The 20,473-nt window shown below is 44.7% G+C and overlaps 1 protein-coding gene across 1 annotated transcript in view; it reads right to left on the bottom strand.

Moving 5' to 3' along the window:
* LOC138764068 (vitellogenin-like) overlaps positions 1-20,473 on the bottom strand; it is a 35,990-nt gene continuing 15,517 nt past the window's right edge. The window contains exons 18-35 of the mRNA XM_069939378.1: positions 19,278-19,362; positions 18,976-19,161; positions 18,249-18,399; positions 14,519-14,741; positions 13,055-13,224; positions 11,206-11,502; positions 10,259-10,312; positions 9,059-9,202; positions 8,761-8,973; positions 7,058-7,200; positions 6,827-6,965; positions 6,602-6,731; positions 4,713-4,905; positions 2,921-3,012; positions 2,056-2,150; positions 1,725-1,875; positions 1,046-1,207; positions 1-255 (exon numbers count right to left, since the gene is read on the bottom strand). Coding sequence (XP_069795479.1) covers positions 155-255; positions 1,046-1,207; positions 1,725-1,875; positions 2,056-2,150; positions 2,921-3,012; positions 4,713-4,905; positions 6,602-6,731; positions 6,827-6,965; positions 7,058-7,200; positions 8,761-8,973; positions 9,059-9,202; positions 10,259-10,312; positions 11,206-11,502; positions 13,055-13,224; positions 14,519-14,741; positions 18,249-18,399; positions 18,976-19,161; positions 19,278-19,362 — 2,729 coding nt within the window. The 3' untranslated portion in view covers positions 1-154. The remainder of the gene's footprint in view (positions 256-1,045; positions 1,208-1,724; positions 1,876-2,055; positions 2,151-2,920; positions 3,013-4,712; positions 4,906-6,601; positions 6,732-6,826; positions 6,966-7,057; positions 7,201-8,760; positions 8,974-9,058; positions 9,203-10,258; positions 10,313-11,205; positions 11,503-13,054; positions 13,225-14,518; positions 14,742-18,248; positions 18,400-18,975; positions 19,162-19,277; positions 19,363-20,473) is intronic.

Here is a 20,473-nt window from a genome sequence, read left to right on the forward strand (position 1 = left end):
TTTGTTTGCAGTTGCCGAGAAAACTTTTATTTATATATTGGAAAAATAGCTATTCAAAACATTAGTTCTTTTACATTAACTAGAATTTGTATTAACTAGAAGTTTTTATCCTCAGAATACAAAGACAAGGGAACTTTATTTCCAGTCTGATTCTTCATTCTGTACACCTGCACAAGCAGTCACTGTGAGCATCTACTGAACGACTGATGTCCACAGACTTTCTGTTGAAGAGCGAAGTGTCAGTCACGGTGAAAGCTGTCGAGAGAAATCGCCGATTAGGAGCAAAACTGGCAGAAAGAATTTTCATAATATTCTGGAAAGGGTGCTTTTAATTATAATTTGGAATGAAATAAAGTAGTGCCAATAAGGAACCATATTGAATGTGTAAACTTTTTTTTAAATTACCAAATGCAATCCATTTAAAAATAAATGTACATTGCTACATCAAAGCGTGTAGGTAATATGAGAATGTAAGTCTGTTCATAATCTCTCTCTCCTCATTGAGGAGAAGGTTTTAAGAGTGTAAAAGTATGCACCAATAGGCTTAAAGTTTATTCCCTGCAGCCATCAGGCTTTTGAAGGAACCCCACAACAGAACTACCATACTGCCTTTGCTTGGTGCACATTTTCTACACTCTGTGAAATTTGCTCTTTACACAGCTGTATATGTTACAGGTACCCTGTTAGTCTGCTCACAGAAGAGCCCTTCTCACTGTACTAGGTAACTAGTCCCAGTCACTAGAAATTCTGCCTGGTCTACAGAAAACGAATCTCAGGGTCCTGTGATGTCGTACATGTATTGTGTCGATAAATTTGATCTTTGAACTTAATGTAACAAATAAATGTAAACTTATAATCAATGGCTTCTCAATGAATCATTTTGCTTCTATACTGCAGGGACCCTTCTGGGCTTGGGGGAATATGTTGAACACTTAGTCATACTTCAAAAAGATTGTGCATCACACCCTTTAGAATGACAACAAGCCTGGATTTTCTACACTGTGGATGGTTTTTTTTAGAATGGGCATGTGCTGTGCGGACTTACTGGACGGTACACAGTGGAAGTTGACAGATCGAGAGCGGGTTTCCAAGGGGGTACATTGCGCCAAACACCGCTGGACTGGTTCAACAGAATAGCATCTGGATTCCTCCCCATCAAACTCGACCACCTGACCCAGCTCCACAAATTCTTGTTTCACTCTGCAATCTGAAATTTAACAGACGGGGAGGTTTATTGCAGCAGGAACAATGTTTCTATCGACCTTCCTGACTACGAGCCAGAGTGGAACACAAAAGTCTGCAGAAACTGGAGGAACTCAGTCGGTCTCGCACCATCCAGAGGAGGTAATGTTATCGAGCTGATGTTTCGGGCCTGAGCCCTTCTTCAAGGTGTGAGCAAGAAGTAGGCAGGTGCCTGAATTAAAGGATGGCAGGGGGAGGAGTCCAGATTAATAAACTAAAGGAGTTCATTGGACATGATAAGAGAAAAGGTGAGAATTCATTTTGGCTCGGTGAAAGGAGAGAGAGAGATTGCTGGAGGAACGATGATGGGGTAGTTTAACAGAAACCAGAGAAGTCGATGTGAATGCTATCCAGTTAAAGGGTTCCCAGACAGAAGATGTGATGTGGTTCTAATTTGCAGGTGGTCCACAGATGGGGATTTGAAATGGGTGGCCACTGGGAGATCCACGGATGGGGAATTGAAATGAGCCAGGCCCTCTTACCGTCCTTGCAGGATGTTCCTGAGCACAACCACGACTCGTAAAGATGCTCTTGGTCTTTGGCTTCCTCATGATTGGGCATGATCAACTTCTGCTCCCCGTTATTAAGGCCACAAAGTCCACATGTCTTCCCCATCATATGGTCAAGGGTAATCTTTACACCAGGACAGAGATGTTAGAACAGTTGAACTACAAAGTTAGAGTCACACAGTCAAACAGCACAGAAAAGGCCCTTTGGCCCAATACATACATGACAACCAAATTGGCATGCTGGTTTAGTTCTATGTGCCTGTAATATATTGGAAATTTGAGTCAGTTAATAACCATGAGGTACCTGGACTTGGTTTCCATCGAAGTACAAACTTTCAATGCTGATTGATGGAGCTTGGATAACAACTCCGGTTCCATTTCTTTGAACAATTATGATATCTAGAAGACAAACAGATATATTCACCTTATGCCAGTGGTTCTCAACCTTCACTTCCGACCCACATCCCTGGCCAACGGTTCTCTGTGATTAGGAAGGGATGGCTTAAGGTGGGATGTGAGTGGGAAGGGAAGGTTGAGAATCACTGCTCTAGACCCAATTGTTACTGAAATATTTTGCTTGAGAAAAATTGTCATTGGCCCATTTCCTTTGGAGTTCTGAAACCCTGCACATAACGAGTCAATGAGGGACGATTAAAACAGGGGTTTTAAAACTTTTTTTGTTTCCACCCACATCCCACTTTAAGCAATCCCTTCCTAATCACAGAGAACCGATAGAATAGAGATTACTTAAAGTGGTGTGTGAGTAGGAAGAAAAAGGTTGAGAACCTCTGATACCTTAACTTAATCTTGTAATTGAGGAAAGGCTTCCACAGAATGGCGGTGAATTTAAAGCATTTGGATTGAACTATGAGCAGAATGAGGAGGGGTGAGGAGAAGATGAAGCAGGAATGGTGAGGACCAAGTTTATTTTGTGATTTTAAATTAAATTTAAATATAGACATACAAAATGGTAGCAGTCACTTCTGGCCCACAAGGCCATGTTGCCCAAATACTCCAATTTATCTACAATCCCTGTACGTTTTTGAAGGGTGGGAAGAAACCAGATTATCATTAATTCATATAATTAAGTACCAAATTGCTGAAGTGAAGAGACATCTAAACTATTGATCCATGACCAGAACTTCCTCAGGAGTCGGAGCTTCACTCACCTTGTAGATTTGGAATTGGTTGATCTGGGGACCTTTCAACACCATTCACCAACATTTTGATTTGGTCTTGGGAAGGAATTGCTTCAATGGTCCTGATTTAAAGAAACAAAAACAGGTTGGAATGGGTGCAGGTGTTGGATTAACACAGGAGAGATGGAAATGATGGAATGGAGGATTTGGATGACCAGCTCGTCGCTCGGTATTACACTAAGTTTTATTATAAACTGCTCTGGGGCTCCAAAAAATCTGCCTGCATGACTGAAACACCCCTTTTTATTGCATTAACTTATTGATCTAACCTTTTATGTTATTAACTATTTTTCTGCTTCATGGCATATAGTAATAATTTAAAATATACGACTGTAGTCGCGGTATCTTATGTACACGTAAGTCTGCAGTGGATCTTTGCATTGTTCTTATGAAGATGACAAGAAAATCCCTCATCTCATCTTGTATGATAAGACTGGTAAACCATGAGACATAGAAGCAGAAATAGGTCATTCAGCCCATTGAGTTTGTCCCACTGTTTAATCATGAGCTGACACATTTCCCCACTCAGCCCCACTGCCAGGCCCTTCTCCCCATAACCTTTGATGCCTTGGCTAATCAAGAACCTATCAATCTCTGCCTTAAATACACCCAATGACCCGGCCTCCACAACCGCCTATGGCAACAAAATTCCAAAGATTCATCGCACTCTGGCTGAAGAAATACCTCTGCATTGCTATTCTAAGTGGACGCCCTTCAATCCTGAAGTTGTGGTCCCTTGTCCAAGACTCTCCCACCATGGGGAAACAACCTTTCTACATCTACTCTGTCCTCGCCTTTCAACATTCAAAATATTTCAATGAGATCCACCCTCATTCTCCTAAATTCCAATATGTAATGGGCAAGATCCAAGATGCTTTTTCCATTAATCCAATGGAAAATTTTCCTTCCAGACAATTACAATTGAAATTAGACAATATATTTTAATTATATTCATTATGTCATTATCATCTTGGGACAGAACAGTACAGGAACAGGCCTGTGTCCCCACATAACTTGATACCCAATTTAAACTAAAATGTAGCTCACACACAATTTGTATCCTTGCACATTTTAAACCCAACCATTGTATCTGCTTCCACCACAACCTCTGCCAGCCCATTCCAGGCACCTCCTACTCTCTGTGTAAAACAAACATCCCGCACATCTCCTTTAATCTCCCCCCACTCACCTTAAATCTCATGTCTGACATTTTTACACTGGGGTACAGATCCCGACTATCAATACCTCCCATGATGTAATACATCTCTATCAATGTCTCCTTGGCCTTCAATGCCAAGTGTGTCCACCCTCTCCTTATATCACAATGGCTCTCCTATTCATTGCTTCACTGTGTATCAGTCCAGTAGTATGCCCACTGTAATACAATCAGGATAATGTGAACTATTTTGTAACCGTGTAAGAATACACCCTTCTCACTGTAGTAACTGTAGTGCACCACTGTGGGGGCGGATGTATATGTATATGTGAGTGTGTGAACAGTGTCCTGTGATGGTGGAAGACATCAGTAAGTAAAATCTCTTCTGTTATTTGAATCTTGCCTCTCTAAGTTATTTAAGAATCCTCCCAAATAACTCAGTCCCACTTCAACATATTATATACAGACTTGCAGATTCCATTTAAGGTAGGGAACAGTGATCAAATTAACCTTTAGACTGAGTTCATCGACAGCCTTGACTGACAACATTTCCTCCTTCACTGAGAACCATCATTATCAGCTGATGACATTAAAGCTGAGACTTACGTGTTCCTCAAGGACATGATCAGTTTGATTGACTTCTTGGATTTATCACTTTCCGCCCGCTTCATCAACAACATGAACTTTGGTTTGTCCGTACAGTCTTGAGTCAAGATGTAGTAGCAGTCATTGGAAATCTGATGATTCAGTTTGTTGCCGTCAAACGTTTGGATGATATTATTTTGTACAACACATTCTCCTGCAGCCAAGTCAAAGACATTTGTTAAGAAGAAGTGAAAGAACACCAGTCTTAATATCTTTGCTGGCTCCACGTGTCCGACTGACGCCGGGAGGGGCCGGCTCAAGACGATATACAGGCCGGTGATTGACAGCTAGCCAGGTGGGGCAGGCTCCCAGGTTGCCTACCTGCAGGTACAATGGTTGTCCCCTGCAGTCAGCTGGTAGGAGTGCGGCCAGTGTTGTGATTGTATCACTACATGTACGCGACTCCCTCCCTGGAAAGAAAGGTGCTGGCTGTGCCTCTCGTAATCTTGTAGACCTCTTTTAAGTCACATTCGCCATTCTCGTTTATTAACTGCATGCCTGTTGATTCTCTTAATAACCCACCACCCCCTCACAGGATAGAGGAGTCCAAAACTATGGGGTATCGTGGAAAGCGAGAGGGCACAGGGGACGTGAGAGGCAACCTTTCCACACAGAGGGTGGTGGGTGTGTGGAAGAAGCTGCCAGAGAAAGTGGTAGAGAAATTGTGATATTCAATGGGTGGGGAAGGTTTGGAGGCAAGTGGGAGAAATGCAGTGAAATGGTCAGCTTGTGTGAGTTGGGAAAAAGGGACTGTTTCTTGTAATGATTCAAAAACATTCATTCTAATGAATTTCTTGGCAATAAATTTAAATGTATATATTTTTAAATATTTATAAATTTAGACATGCAGCACAGTAATGGGTCATTTCGGCCCATGAGTCTGCGCCACCCAATTAACCTACACCCCTGGAAAGTTTCAAGCGATGGGAGCAAACCGGAGCCCCTGGAGAAAACCCACGCAGACACGAGGAGAAAGTGCAAACTCCTTACAGACAGCACAAGATTCCAACCCCGGTCCCGATCGCCGGTGCTGTAACAGCGTTTTGCTAATCGCTGCACCAACCCTTTTGGTCCAGGCAATGTGGAAGCTTAGAGAACATCTCAATAGATTACAGGCTAATATTCTAATTAGCATGGTTTTGGACATAGAATTCCACATTTTAACTCAATCATGTGAGGGCTCGTTGTATTTGCATTCATTATTGGCTACATGAATAACAAATGCCTTGTTTAATTTTAAATTTGGCTCGAAAATATTTCAGCCAAGGTTCTAATCGGTTGAGAAGAAATGGCTTAATGCCCACATTCAGATCAAGAACAGAGAAATGCTCATTCGCTTGATTCAACAAGGAGGAGCTGGAGGATCTCATTGGGTCAGGCAGCATCCGAGGGTAGAAATGGTCAGTCGATGTTTTGGAGTGAGATCCTTTATCAAGACTAATGTGCCCTACTGATGACCACCTAGTAATGAGGAGAAGATGGGGCCGAGGAAATCTCTGGGCTCACGGCAAATAATCTGTTGTACTGCAAACAACGACGATAGACCAGGAATCAAACAGAAACCCCATCATCTTCTCCCAACAAAACCAGATCACTTTTAGGAGTCACCCAACCACCTGCTTCGTCCGACTTTTAAAGTTCTCTGTTCAAATTTGCAGATGACCCTCAATCTCTGAGAAGTAACGCACTTTCTAGTATCCTAGCGCCACACTGCTTCATTGATCCTCTTTCAAAGGAGAACGTATCAAATCCAAAATAACCCCACAAGATGCTTGCTATGCATATTTTCAGTTGAGGTAAGGAGATCGGTTTGGGAGAGGCGCGGTGAATCACAACGGCTGGATAATTACGTTCATTCATTTTGAGAAGAAGTTCTGGAATTTCCCTGATGCTGCTGTACCCTCTTTCTTGGACATGTTTGCTCAATGAATGAAGAGGGATCGTACTGGGGATCTGAAGACCTTGATAATAAACCGACATCTGAAACCAAAGCAAAAATGTCCATGATTTCACTGGTAGGAATGATAAATTGGGGCCAAATCATTGCTCAGACTTAAAATCGTAGTTATTCATACCTTGGGCAACTTGACAATGGCATCGATTGTCTGTGGGGAAGTTAGAGCCACCAATGTTGTGATTTGATGAGAGGGATTTCGCTTGTAACTTTGTGATAATCCCAGTGAATAGGCAAGCCCTGGGAGATAGTCTCCGACCCTGAACAGAAGAGGAAATGGTTGTCATCTCCGTGCTTTGTACGGGGACAGAATGAAGAGCTGGTGAAGGCAACGACATGACACTAGACTTACACTTTGGCACCGTACTTCAGGTTCTCGTTGATCTTCGACCACCGCATTTTGAGCTTCATGGCGGGATGGCTTGCCAGCTGACCAGTGGACAACTTCGCGGAGACTTTGTACCTCTCACAGTTTTCGCCCCACCTTGCTAATGCCTGTTGGTGGTAATAAGAAGTGGCAATAAGATGAGGAGGTGAAACGTGAAAGTCTGCAGATGCTGTGATTGCATTAAAAACACAGGTGCTGGAGGAGCTCAGCCAGTCTCTCAGTGTCCACAAGAGGTAAAGGTGTACAACTCGCATGTCCTTCCCGAGTCCGTCTTCAAGGTGCGAGCTAACCACAGGGAGGTGTCTGAGTAGAAAGGCTGGGGGAGGAGAGGTGGGTAAAGGGAGGAAAGGAGCGGGGGGGGGGGTTGTGAAGGAGTGGGAAAGTGGAGAAGGGAGAGCTCAGGTTAACAGACAAATGGCGATCCTTAAATCTGGATAGGAGGACAGGAGAGGAAAGGTGCAAAATATTTGGGGGAGGTTGGTGGCTCTGAATGCTGGAGAAAAGGAGACAAAGGGAAGGGAAGGAGAAAGAGAGAGTCAGAACTCAAGGAAAGGAGAAATTGGGATTAGGGAAAGGGGGGGGAGAGTAACGGAAACCGCAGAAGTTGCTGTTAATTCCAGACAGAAGACGAGGTGTTGGTCCTCCAGTTTGTGGGTGGAAGTGCACGTTGGAGACACTTTACATGAAAGCTTAGGAAACTTGGAGATTTCTCAAATCCAAACTAGTCAAAAACGGGAGCCAGTCAGTTTATGCCCCACACACAGGTCTCTGTCAGTTAATTGAGGGGTGGAGTTCCTGCCTGCACTGCACTACGATTTCAGTCAGACAATTCATTACCTCCAGTGTTCAGGAGGGAACAACATTTCCTCTTCTGCCCTCGATTCCCTTTCACCAACCTCGCTTAACCTACGGCTGTTATTAAACAAGAAAGTCTGCAGACACTGAGGTCCAATGCAACGCTCAAAACTACTTGAGAAACTCCCACGCGGCATCCGTAGAAAGTAAAGGGTATACGATGGGCTAGAAGTTTACCATGGTGGGAGAGCCTAGGCAGGGGTGCCAACCTTTTGATTTTTAATTTAGACATACAGCACTGTAACTGGCCATTTTGGCCCATGGGTAGTACCAGAGGGTGTAGGTCAAGATATACAGCATGGTAACTGGCCATTTTAGCCCACGGGTTGTACCGGGAGGTGTAGGTAAAGATATACAGCATGGTAACTGGCTATTTCGGCCCACAGGTTTCGTATCAGGTGGTGTAGGTTAATTGGGCAGCATGGACTCATGGGCCAAAATGGTCTGGTACCATGCTGTATGTATAAATTAAAAGGTTGGTCACCCCTGGAATAGGGAAAAAGCCCAGAGCTTCAGGATTGAAGTTGAAGAACAGGGATGGAGAGGAATTTCTTCAGTCAGACTAGTGAATCTGTGGAATTTGTTACCTCAGGCGGTTGTGGAGGCCGGGTTATTGGGTGTATTTAAGGCAGAGATTGATAGGCTGATGATTAGCCAGGGCATCCAAGGTTTTGGGAAAAAGGGCCGGGCAATGGGGAACTACCTCCACCGTGGGAAGCAACCCTTCTTGCATCTACTCTGTCCACACCTTTCACCTGCGTGCTCCGGTCCAGTCCAAATGGTCAGAGTATTCAGGGACGGTGAATCCTTACCAATACTTTCTGGCTGCTGGGGAGCAGGGCATCTGCACAGATCTTCCAATTGCTCTTTTGATCCAGTTCTACCAAGCGCAAATGCATCCTAGGTAGGCGAGATGAGATCTTTGTATATGCAGAGAGCTGGTATCCCCGCTGCACACCGTCAGTTCTTCTGGCTCGAAGCAGGACGACCAGAGAGGGAGAGCCTGCAGTGCCAATCAGGTAGCGCTGGAATAATGAACATAAGGCAGACATTAGAGTCTCCCGGTCCTGCCAAGGATCTCAGATCACTTCTAGAAACTAGTAGACCAACCTGGTTGGATGAACGGAGAATAGATGAACCACGGCTTGTGTGTCGTCCTCTCGAGCCAGAACCACGTTCAATCTTGGTGATGAATGCTGAGCCAGAGGTGTGCTTTGATGTAGACATGCTTCTCCGGTGCTTGGTGATGGTGTACTAAGCAAAAACAGACAATGCCATGAGGATTCAAATCAGAGAGGCAAACCACCGCACTGGTTCCTGTCACGCCAGTCCGGTTCCTGGGACAACCGGACTGAGGTGTGAAGAAAGATTAGATTGAATAGAGCTGTACTCAGTGGAATTTAGAAGAACGAGAGGGGATTTCACATCCTGACAGGACTAGGCAGGTTAGATGCAGGAAGAACGTTCCTTTTTGTGGAGGTACAAGGGGGATAAAGAATAAGATGGAAGCCATTTAGGACTGAGACGAGGAGAAACGATTTCACTCAAGGTGTTGCGAACTTGTGGAACTCGCGACCACAGAAAGTTGTTGGGCCAGTTCATTTGATATATTCAAAAGGGAGTTGGATGTGGCCCTTATGGAGAAAGGGGTCGGGGGGGGGGGGGGGGTGGGGGTGGAGAGAAAGTGTTGAATTCTGGGGTCACATGTTTGGGACTGAATGGCGAAGCAGGCTTGAAGAACTGAATGGCTTTCTCCTGCTCTAAATGACTAAGATTCTAAGATGAGGACCCCATTCGCTTCTGTCGGGGAAGAGATCCAGGAGGATCAGAGCCAGTACCACCAGGCTGACGAACAGCTTCTTCCCACGGGCAGTGAGAATGTTTTTAGACTGATTGAAATGTTCACACCAACCATCCTTTTCTCATTTGACTGACCAATATTTATGAATTTTTATACCCTGTACATGCATACAGGTACTGCATGCGTATCGATTGTCTGTGTTGTGTGTCTGCGTGTTTTACACTGAGGACCGGAGAACATTGTTTTGTTGGGTTGTACTTGTACAATCAGGTGACAATAAACTTGAACTTGAGCTCGAATCTATAACTACTGCTAGCTCAATAGGTAATTTACTTCTTATTCCTGAAATCTATTCACAAAGATAAATATTCCAAAATTATAATGCTCACTCTTTCCAAAAGCAACTTGCAAAACAAGAGATTAAAGTGAGAGCATTATTTATTCAGTTCTAGAACTGTCAGATATCTCGATAACAGAACAGGAACCATCACGGAAGAAGATTTTCTCACCTGACTTGCCTCGATTGATCTGAAGTCAAGTTCCATTAGCTTCTGGGTTATGCTCTGTGAAAAGTGCATTTAAATAAAACGTGTGAGACTCCATTCCTCTTCACAGCACCAAGCGGTGTTGTTGTGGGTACACAGAACACTACATGCAGTCCAGGCCCTCTGACCTATATATGCCTACAATAAAAACACTAACCCCTCCCTACCCCATAAACTTTTTTTCTTCCATCCATGTGCCTGTCTAAGAGTCTCTTAAGTGCCCCTCATGTTCCGGCCTCCACCACTATCCCCAGCATGGCATTCCAGGCCCCCACAACTCTCTGTGTAAAAATACTTACCCCTGATGCTTCCCCTAAACTTCCCTCCCTTCACTTTGGACATGTGTCCTCTGGCTTTTGCTGATCTTTCCCTGGGAAACAGGTGCTGGCCGTCCACCCTATCTATGTCTCTCAGAATCTTGTAGACCTCTATCAAGTCTCCTCTCATCCTTCTATGCTCCAAAGAGAAAAGTCCCAGCTCTGCTAACCTTGCCTCGTAAGATTTATTTCCCAATTCAGGTAAATCTCCTCTGCCCCCTCTCCACAGCTTCCACATCCTTCCTGTAATGAAGTGAACACCAGAGATTTGGAGAGTGGATCAAGGCCTCTTGACTTGAACTCAAACTCCCTACCAATGATGCCCAACATCCTATTGGCCTTCGTAACTATCCTGTCAACCTGCACAGCAACCTTGGATGCATTTGGACCCCCTCTTTTCCTCCGCCCAGATAAATAACCGACCACTTACCCTGTACTCAGCCTTCAGGTTTGACCTTCCAAAATGCATCACCTCGCACTTATCCAGATTGAACTTCATCTGCCACGTGTCCGCCCAACTCTACATCCTGTCCAGATCCCATTATAAGCCCATCGGCTAAAATTGTCAGTAAGTGCGTGATAGTAGGGGGTTACCTTTGAGTGACCAGAACGCCTCATGCTGTGTGGGGAGGAACCGCTGTGATGGGTTTGGATCCTGCCAGAGGTCGTCCTCCTGCCACTCCTCAGCCTGCTGCTGGAGCTGGAGCTGCTGTGGGAGCTGCCGGTGAACTGGCTTGTTGACCACTCCCTGCTCCAGCCCTGTTCGCCTGCCCTTCTCCTCTGATCCGAGAGCGACGAGGATGGGGAGATTTGGCTGCTCCCTGACAGTGTGGCTGAGCTGCTTGAGCTCAGCTGCCCGTACCTGCCCCAGGTGCTGTTGTACCTCTTCGCCTGCAAGCAGAGTGGCACATTGGGGTGATGGGCAGTCTCGGAGTTTACACCGCGTCACAGCACAGCTCAACCGTGCTGCAGAAGGCAGCAAGCGCAAACAGGCCTGACACAAGCTCCAACCTCCCATCCGCCAGAGACATCTACATGCCTCAAACAGGCAGCCAACCTCATAGAGGACCCCCTCCCCCATCACCCTGGACACATCCCTTCTCACTGGTACAGAAGCCTGAAGACCACCAGCTCAACGTTGAAGAACACTTTCTGTCCGAAGTGATCTCCCAGTGACCACCATTTCAATTCTGCGCCCCACTCCCGCGCTGACATGTCTGACCACAGCCTCATGCCCTGTCAAACCAAGGCCACCTGTAAATTGGAGATGCCACACTTAAAATTCTGACTGGGCCCTCTCCAACCGGATAGGATTGACTTGTCTGGTTTCTGCGAGACCACTCTCTGTTCTCCCTCTCTTCCCCATCCCTCTCCACACCCTTCCCTCTCCATTCTCAGAGCTCTCTACTTGACCCCTATTTGCTGGTGGGCCCTCCCTCCTTTATCCACCTCCTGCCTGTGGGCCTGTGCTCCTCCCTCTGTCCCTCCCCTCCCCAGCTGCCTACATTTTGACCATACCTTGATGAAGGGCTCCAGCCCGAAACCTTGGTTATCACAAGATCACAAGATAAAGGAGCAGAAGCAGGCCACTAGGCCCATCGAGTCTGTTCCGTGACTCTACACTAGGCTGAATTATCCTCACCCCTAGTTCCAATTTCCAGCCTTTTCCCCATATCCCTTGATACCCTTACTAATTAGATACTTATCAATTTCCTGTTTAAATTCTCCCAGTGATCTGGCCTCCACCGCTGTATGCGGCAGTGAGTTCCACAGATCCATGACCTCTGACTAAAGAAGTTCTTCCTTATCTCTGTTTTGATTGGATAACTTCTAATTCTAAGACTGTGCCCTCTTGTCCTGGAATCACCCAACAGGTGAAACATCTTATTTATATCCATTCTGTCCAACCCATTCATTATTCAAAATGTTTCTATGAGATCCCCTTTCATTCTTCTATATTCTAATGAATAGAGTCCAAGGGTCAGCTCATATCCATCCAAAATCTTTCCTATCCATGGACCTATTCAACTATTATAAGACGAAATGGCAGAGGCCTTCTCTGAATGGTAGTCCAACATAGGAAAGGCAACCAACACAATGAAAGACCCACCCCACCCCAGATGCACTTTCTCCTCCCCCCGCCATACCCCGTGGCACCAATAGGCTAAAAGACAGTTTCTTTCCTGCTGCCATCAGGCTCCTGCATGGGCCAGACTACAGTTTTGTCACACTACCCTTGCTTGTTAGTAATCAATCTTTTCTCTTCATTATAACTCTACACCCTGTAATTGTTCTTCTACATTATACAGCTGAATCTTCGAGCCAACCTGTTAGACTGCTGGCAGAAGAACCCTTCTCACTGTACCAGGTATAACGTGACATATAAACTACAACCCAAGTTGTCCCATTTGGCAGATCCCCAAATGTATTAACAAGATGGTACCTCACTTGGTGTCTTCATTAGAATTGTCCTCAACTTATCTTGATCCATCTGGCTGTCCAGTGTCTTCTCAATCGCCATCTCCTTGTCTTCAAGTCGCATCATCTTTGACAGTGACTTGGCTCCTCCCTGTACCTCCAATACAATCTTCTCAATATCTGCCTCTGAACTAACTGCAAGTGAGAGAAATATTGCCAAAGGCACATTAGGACTCTGATGCCAAAAGCTGACGGTGGACTTATTTATTTGAAAGCTTCTATATAAGCGTCCTTCAAGGCTCCAACATTGGGCAATGATCTCTTCTTTATTAACTAAATACAAATTGAGGGCAGTCTGCAATTCTAGTGCAGCAGTTGATAGGGATGACTGTAAAATGCAGTCAAAATGTTGTTTGGGAGAACCAAGCTGGTCGCAACACAGTGGAGGAGGATTACCTGGCATGTACAAGGGATAGTTTCCTTGACCCATATGAGAAGGCATCTGAGACAGGGTGTTGTGCAGGATGAATTAGTGACCTTGTATGAGGCATCTTGGGAAACGGTGATCAGGATGGAAAGCGACACCACTGTGACCAGTACTAACTTTCTAATTACTATGATGGTATGAGATGTGAATTCGTTGGGATAGACTGGCAAGGGCCCCCTTCCGGGAATGAGGAGCGTTTGATGGCTCTTGGCCCGTATTCACTGAAATATAGAAGAATGAGAGGATCTCATTAAAACATAATGAATATTAAAAGGCGTGGGCAGAGCAGATGTAGAAAGGTTGTTTCCACGGTTGAAGAGTCTAGGTCCTAGACTCTAGGATGAGAGAGCACAGATTCAGGATTGAAGGGCATCCACTTAGAACAGAGGTGTGGAGGAATTTCTTCAGCCAGAGCGCGGTGAATCTGTGGAATTTTGTTGCCACAGCAGTTGTGGAGGCCAGGTTATTGGGCATATTTATGGCAGAGATTGGTAGGTTATTGATTAGCCAGGGCTTCAAAGGTTTTGGGGAGAAGGTCAAGCAGTGGGGCTGAGTGGGGACCAGCTGATGATGAAATAGTAGGGCAGACTTGATAAGTTGAATGGCCTAGTTCTACTCCTACGTTCTATGGTCTTTGTGCCCCATGTTAAGGGCAACAAAAACAAGAGGGCAGAGGTTTAAAATGAGAGGAAGGAAATTTAAAAGGGCTCTCGGGACATTTGTACACAGGATTTCACTGATGGAAGAGCTGATAGAATCGGTCGGAGTCAAGTACGTTTAAGAGGCATTTAGACAGACACCTACAGAAGCAAACAAAGAAAGGCTGGAGGGACTCAGGCAGCATCCATGGAGAGGATGATCAGGCAATATTTTGTGCTGGAAAGGATGAGGACAAAACATGGTAGGGTTGCAGGACCTGTTTCCCTCCGGTTCGCCGCAACAACAAGGGCTTTTGTTTCAAGCTTTGGAGAAAGAGGAAGATTAAAGCAAATGCTTTCTCACTTGGTGAAACAGTGATATTCAGCTCGTTCTTCCCAATCACCGTGTACAGTGGGACATGCCGGATGGAAAGAGCATTCTGTACTTGGACGTCCATGCAGGCTTGAACACCAACTTTTGGAGTTCTGATGCAGTAATGATATTTCAGCTGGTTGTACGACCACGATCGCTGATCTTCTGCGGAGCACGGGATTTGGTCAGACAGTGTTTCTGGAGACACTTGTGCCTGTGAAAAAGCAGTAAAACCAAACTCATGAGAGCACGGAAGGGGGTTTAAAATCATGAGGGATGTATTTTTAATTACAATCTTATTTTATTTCCGAATCTTAGAAGTTGATTCCGACCATTTAAACCTGGATTTGAATTAACCATATAATCATATAACCATATACAGCACAGAACAGGCCAGTTTGGCCGTACTAGTCCATGCTGGAACAAATCCCCACCATCCTAGTCCCACTGACCAGCACCTGGTCCATACCCCTCCAATCCTCTCCCCTCCATGTAATTATCCAGTCTTAAATGTAAATAACATCCTTGCTTCCACCACCTCCACCGGAAGCTTATTCCACATCCCAACCACCCTTTGCGTGAAGCAATTTCCCCTCATGTTCCCCTTATAATTTTCCCACTGCAATCTCAAACCATGGCCTCTGGTTTGAATATCCCCCACTCTTAATTGAAAAAGCCTATCCACGTTGACTCCTTCTGTCCCTTTTAAAATCTTGAACACCTCCATCAAATCCCCCCTCAATCTTCTGCGCTCCAGAGAAAAAAGCCCCAGGCTGCTCAACCTTTCTCTGTAACTCAAACCCTGACATCCTGTCAACATTCTCGTGAACCTTCTCTGCACTCTCTCTATTTTGTTTATATCTTTCCTATAATTTGGTGACCAAAACTGTACACAGTACTCCAAATTTGGTCTCACCAATGCCTTGTACAACCTCATCATAACATCCCAACTCTTGAATTCAATACTCTGATTTATGAAGGCCAACATTCCAAATGCCTTCTTCACCACACCATCTACCTGAGTATCAGCCTTGAGGGTACTATTTACCATACCTCCTAAATCCCTTTGTTGCTCTGCACACCTCAGTTGTCTACCATTCAATGTATATGACCTTTTTAGATATGCCTTTCCAAAATGCAACACTTCACACTTATCCATATTAAATTCCATCAGCCATTTCTCAGCCCACTCCTCTAGCTTTCCTATATCTCTTTTTAAGCTACAGTAATCTTCCTCACTGTCCACAAAACCACCAATCTTTGTATCATCTGCAAACTTGCTTATCCAATTCACCACCCCTTCTTCCAGATCCTTAATATATATAACAAATAGTGGACCCAGGACCGATCCCTGAGGAACTCCACTAATCACCGGCCTCCAATTGGACAAACAATTTTCTACCACTTCTCTCTGACGCCTCCCATCCAACCATTGCTGAATCCATTTCACTACCTCCTTATTTATACCTAATGCTTGAACCTTTTTTTCTAACCTCCTGTGGGGAACTTTGTCAAAAGCTTTACTAAAGTCTAAATAGACAACATCCACAGCCTTCCCTTCATCGATCTTTTTTTGTAACCCCCTCGAAAAACTCAATCAGGTTTGTCAAGCATGATCTACCCCTGACAAAACCATGCTGATTACTCCCTATCAATCCCTGTACCTCCAAATATTTGTAAATACCATCCCTCAGAAGACTTTCAATCAACTTGCCCACCACAGACGTCAGACTTACAGGCCTATAATTCCCAGGTTTACATTTGGACCCATTCTTAAACAGCGGAACAACATGAGCCACCCTCCAATCCTCTGGCACCACCCCTGTGGCCAGTGACATTCTAAATATCTCTGTTAATGGCCCCACTAACCGTCCACTAGCCTCCCTGAGTGTCCTTGGGAATACTTTGTCCGGACCCGAAGATTTGTCCACCTTTATCTATTTTAACACAGCCATCACTACCTCCTCGGTTATCCTTATATGCTTTATGACCTCCCCACTATTTTTCTTTACTTCAACTGGTACAATATTTTTTTTCCCTAATGAATACCGAGGCAAAGAAATCATGCAAAATGTTCCCCATTTCCTCTGACTTCTCACTCAGCCTACCCTTGCTATCTACAAGGGGACCAATTTTAACCCTCACTAATCTTTTACTTTTAATGTACTTATAGAAACCCTTTGGATTTATTTTTACTCTGTCTGCCAAAGCCTCTTCATGCCTTTTTTTGGCCTTTCTAATTTATTTCTTAAGATTCCTTCTACACTCCTTGTAGTCCTCCTTCAACTTCTCAGCTCCCTGCTCTTTATACCTCTTGTACACCTCCCTTTTTCTCCTCACCAAATTTCCAATATTCCTCGAAAACCCAGCCTCCCTATGACTTCCAGCCTTTCCTTTGATCCACACTGGGACATAACTACTCTGTACCCTCAAAATTTATTTTTTGAATATCCTCCATTTTTCATTAACATCCTTACCTGAAAATATCCTGTCCCACTCAATACTCCCCAAATCCCTTCTTATTCCTTCGAAATTTGCTCTTTTCCAATCCAGAACCTCAACTTTAGGCCTCTCCTTGCTCTTCCCTAAAATTACCCTAAAACTTACAGAATTAGGATCACTAGACCCAATTGGTTCTCCAACATTAACCTCAGACTCCTGACCTATCTCGTTCCCTAACAGGAGATCCAGTATTACACCATCCCGAGTCGGTTCCTCTGCGTATTGATTAAGAAAACTATCTTGTACACATTTGACAAACTCTAGCCCATCCAGCCCTCTTACTGTATGTGTATCCCAATCAATGTGAGGGAAGTTAAAATCTCCCATGATCACTACCTCATGTTTATTACACATATATGCTATCTCCTTACAAATTTGTTCTTCCAATTTTCTTGCCCCATTTGGTGGTCTATAATATACTCCTATTAATACCTTCATGCCTCCTCCACCCCTCAATTCCACCCAAACAGCCTCACTGGATGATCCCTCCACACCATCCTGCAACCTCACGGCAGTAATGTCCTCCTTAACAAGCAGAGCAACTTCTTCCCCTTTTTTTACCTCCTGTTCTATCACATCTAAAACCTCCCTCCTTCTTTCCTTCCTTCCTTTGTTATCTTTATCATTCTTAACTTGGTGGCCATGCACCCTAGACACTGCTCGCAAACTCTGCTCCCCACCCCCCTGCCAAACTAGTTTAAACCCTCCCCCACAGCTCTAGCAAATCTGCTTGCCAGCACATTGGTCCCCCTCCAGTTCAAGTGGAGTCCGTCCCTTTTGTACAGGTCTGACTTTCCCCAGAAGAGATCCCAATGATCCAAATATCTTATCCGCTCCCCCCTGCACCAGCATTCATCCTCCACATCTTCCTATTACTACCCTCTCTAGCACCTGGCACCAGCAGTGATCCAGCTGGTGCTGTAATAACATTGTGCTAACTTCTACCCTAACCGTTACATCCTAATATATAGAATATATAGAATATAATTTAGAAATACTGCACAGTAACAGGCCCATGGTCCCATGTCATCCAATTACACCCAATTGACCTACAATTCCCTGTACATTTTGATCGTATAAAATGTATTCTTTATATATTCAGATTCAATTTTACAATTATAATTTTATATATGTTAAAGGAATTAAAATTCTGCACAAATTGTTGGTGATTTGCAGAAGTGAATTCAAATTCAAGGCTAATTTTGTGGAGAATACTTACTACCACCCGATCTTCCGGTGTTTGTTCTGACTTAGATGAAGACTTGAATGCTTGTTTTGAAATTTCGGCCTTCACTGTCCTTGGCAAAATTGGGATCATTTTTGCCCCGGAGAGATTCTCAATATTTCTTGAAAGGGTATAAACCTGAGAACTATACACCAAAGATTGTGTTAACGAAATTAACAACTGAACTAGTCAGCTCAATCTGCTAAAGCACACAGTGAACGTTGGAGGAACTCAGCCAGTCTCGCGGCATCCATAGGAATGAAAGATTTATTTCTGATGTTTTGAGCGAAGACTGAAGAGTGGGGAGTGGGGGGTGGGTGGGGGGGGGGGGTCTGGACCCAATAAAATTGATGAATTGGATATGATAATAGGAAAGGTGAGAAATTATGTTGGCTCTGTGAAAGGATACAGAGAGAAAAGGGAAGAGAGTGATAGAGAGAGGGAGAGAGAGAGAGAGAGAGAGAGAGAGAGAGAGAGAGAGAGAGCTGGAAAAAGGTGACAGGGAGAAGGAGGGAGGTTTAATGGAAACCAGAGAAGTCGATGTTAATGCCATCCAGTTGGAGGGGCTCCAGATGAAAGATGAAGTGTTGTTCTTCCAATTTGCATGTGGTCTCAGTCTAGCCATGTAAGAGGCCATGGACAGATATGTCAGCAAGTGAATGGGACAGGGAATTCTGAAGTTCAATCTGCTACAATGCAAGAGAACAAGGTGTCGACTCACCTTATGCTGAGAATCTTCCTTTCCCTCTCAGCCGGGGTGCTTTCAATTCTGAAGCTTGCATCTTTCACGTTTATCTTTGCAGTCAGCTCCATGGGCATAGTGGTGCGGACGTTGGCACGGATGGTCACAGCAGACTGGATGTAAGGCATGTTTATCCCCAGATATGCCCTAGCATGAATGGACACACTGCAAAGTGAAGAGAGTGGTGTGGTGAGTCTATCACAATGGGTCTGACAGCAGTCAGATAAATAAGGAGTTACTGCTTCTGGTTCCCAGAAGTAGAAGTACATTGAAGTCCATACCTTGGATTTAAACGTGCCTTCACCTGATGTCTGGTGGTTAAAAGTTGAATAATCTTAGAAATGGGGTGTTCGGAGCGAACCTCAACTGTTTTGAGGAAAAGAAAGTGGGAAAGTCAGTTACGGACTTGTGACATTTCTGCCCATTTTAATACAATGTTCTTCTCCAGAATGAACCCCTGTCTAAAGGAAGCACAGATACTGTCATCCCCATTACTGCTCTCAAGACCTGGGTCTGATCCTGCCATCCAGAGCTGTCTGTGTGGAGTTTGCATGTCCTATCCGTGACCTGCGGAGGTTGGTCCCAGGTGCTCCCATAACACCCCCCACCCCCCCTCCACATGCCGTAGATGTGTATAGAGAACAGTGCAGGAACATAATATCTATGCTGAACTAATATTGTTCAAATAAAACTCTTGCTTGCACAGAATCCATCGCCCTCCACCCCCTATATTTCCATGTTGTCCTCTAGAAGATTCTTAAACAGTACTCTTGTATCTGCCTTCATCACTACTCCCGACAGCCTGTTCCACACACCCACCACTCTTTTTACAAATTTTAAGTTCTACCCCACCCCCACTTTAAATATATGTCCTCCAGTTTATGAAATATTTACCCTAGAAGACCAATTCTGACCATCTACATCCATACCTCTTAAATTCTTTGAACTGGAGCATGTTACAGCATCAGCGATCAGGGCCAGGGTTTGAATCCCGAACCATTTATAAAGAGTTCGTATGTTCTCCCCGTTTCTGCACGGGTTTTGCCTGGGGACTCCGGTTTCCACCCACCCTCCAAAATGTACCAGGGATTGTAGGTTAATTGGGTGTAATTGTCCACATGGCTTGTGGGCCAAAAGGGCCTGTTACCGTGCTGGAGGTTTAAAGTTAAAATTTCTATGGACTGTCTGGGGATGTGTGATCTTCTCCACTTCTTGAAGGCAGTGACCTGTCTCTTTATTTTGCTGACATTGAGGGAGGGTCTTTTGTACTGACACCGTGCCCCCGGTCTCTTTCCTGCATACTGTTTTGTCGTTGTTTAAGATCTATCTGACACTTGTGGGATCATCTGCAATCTTGTGGGTGGGGGAAGAGCAATGTTTGGCCACATGGTGATGGGGAGTGTGGGAACAAAGCCTACCTGGGCTCCAGTGAGACCTCACTTGGAGTATTGCGAGCATTTTAGGGCTCTCCATGTAA

Source organism: Narcine bancroftii, chromosome 5, assembly GCF_036971445.1.
Source record: "Narcine bancroftii isolate sNarBan1 chromosome 5, sNarBan1.hap1, whole genome shotgun sequence".
Taxonomy (NCBI): domain Eukaryota; kingdom Metazoa; phylum Chordata; class Chondrichthyes; order Torpediniformes; family Narcinidae; genus Narcine; species Narcine bancroftii.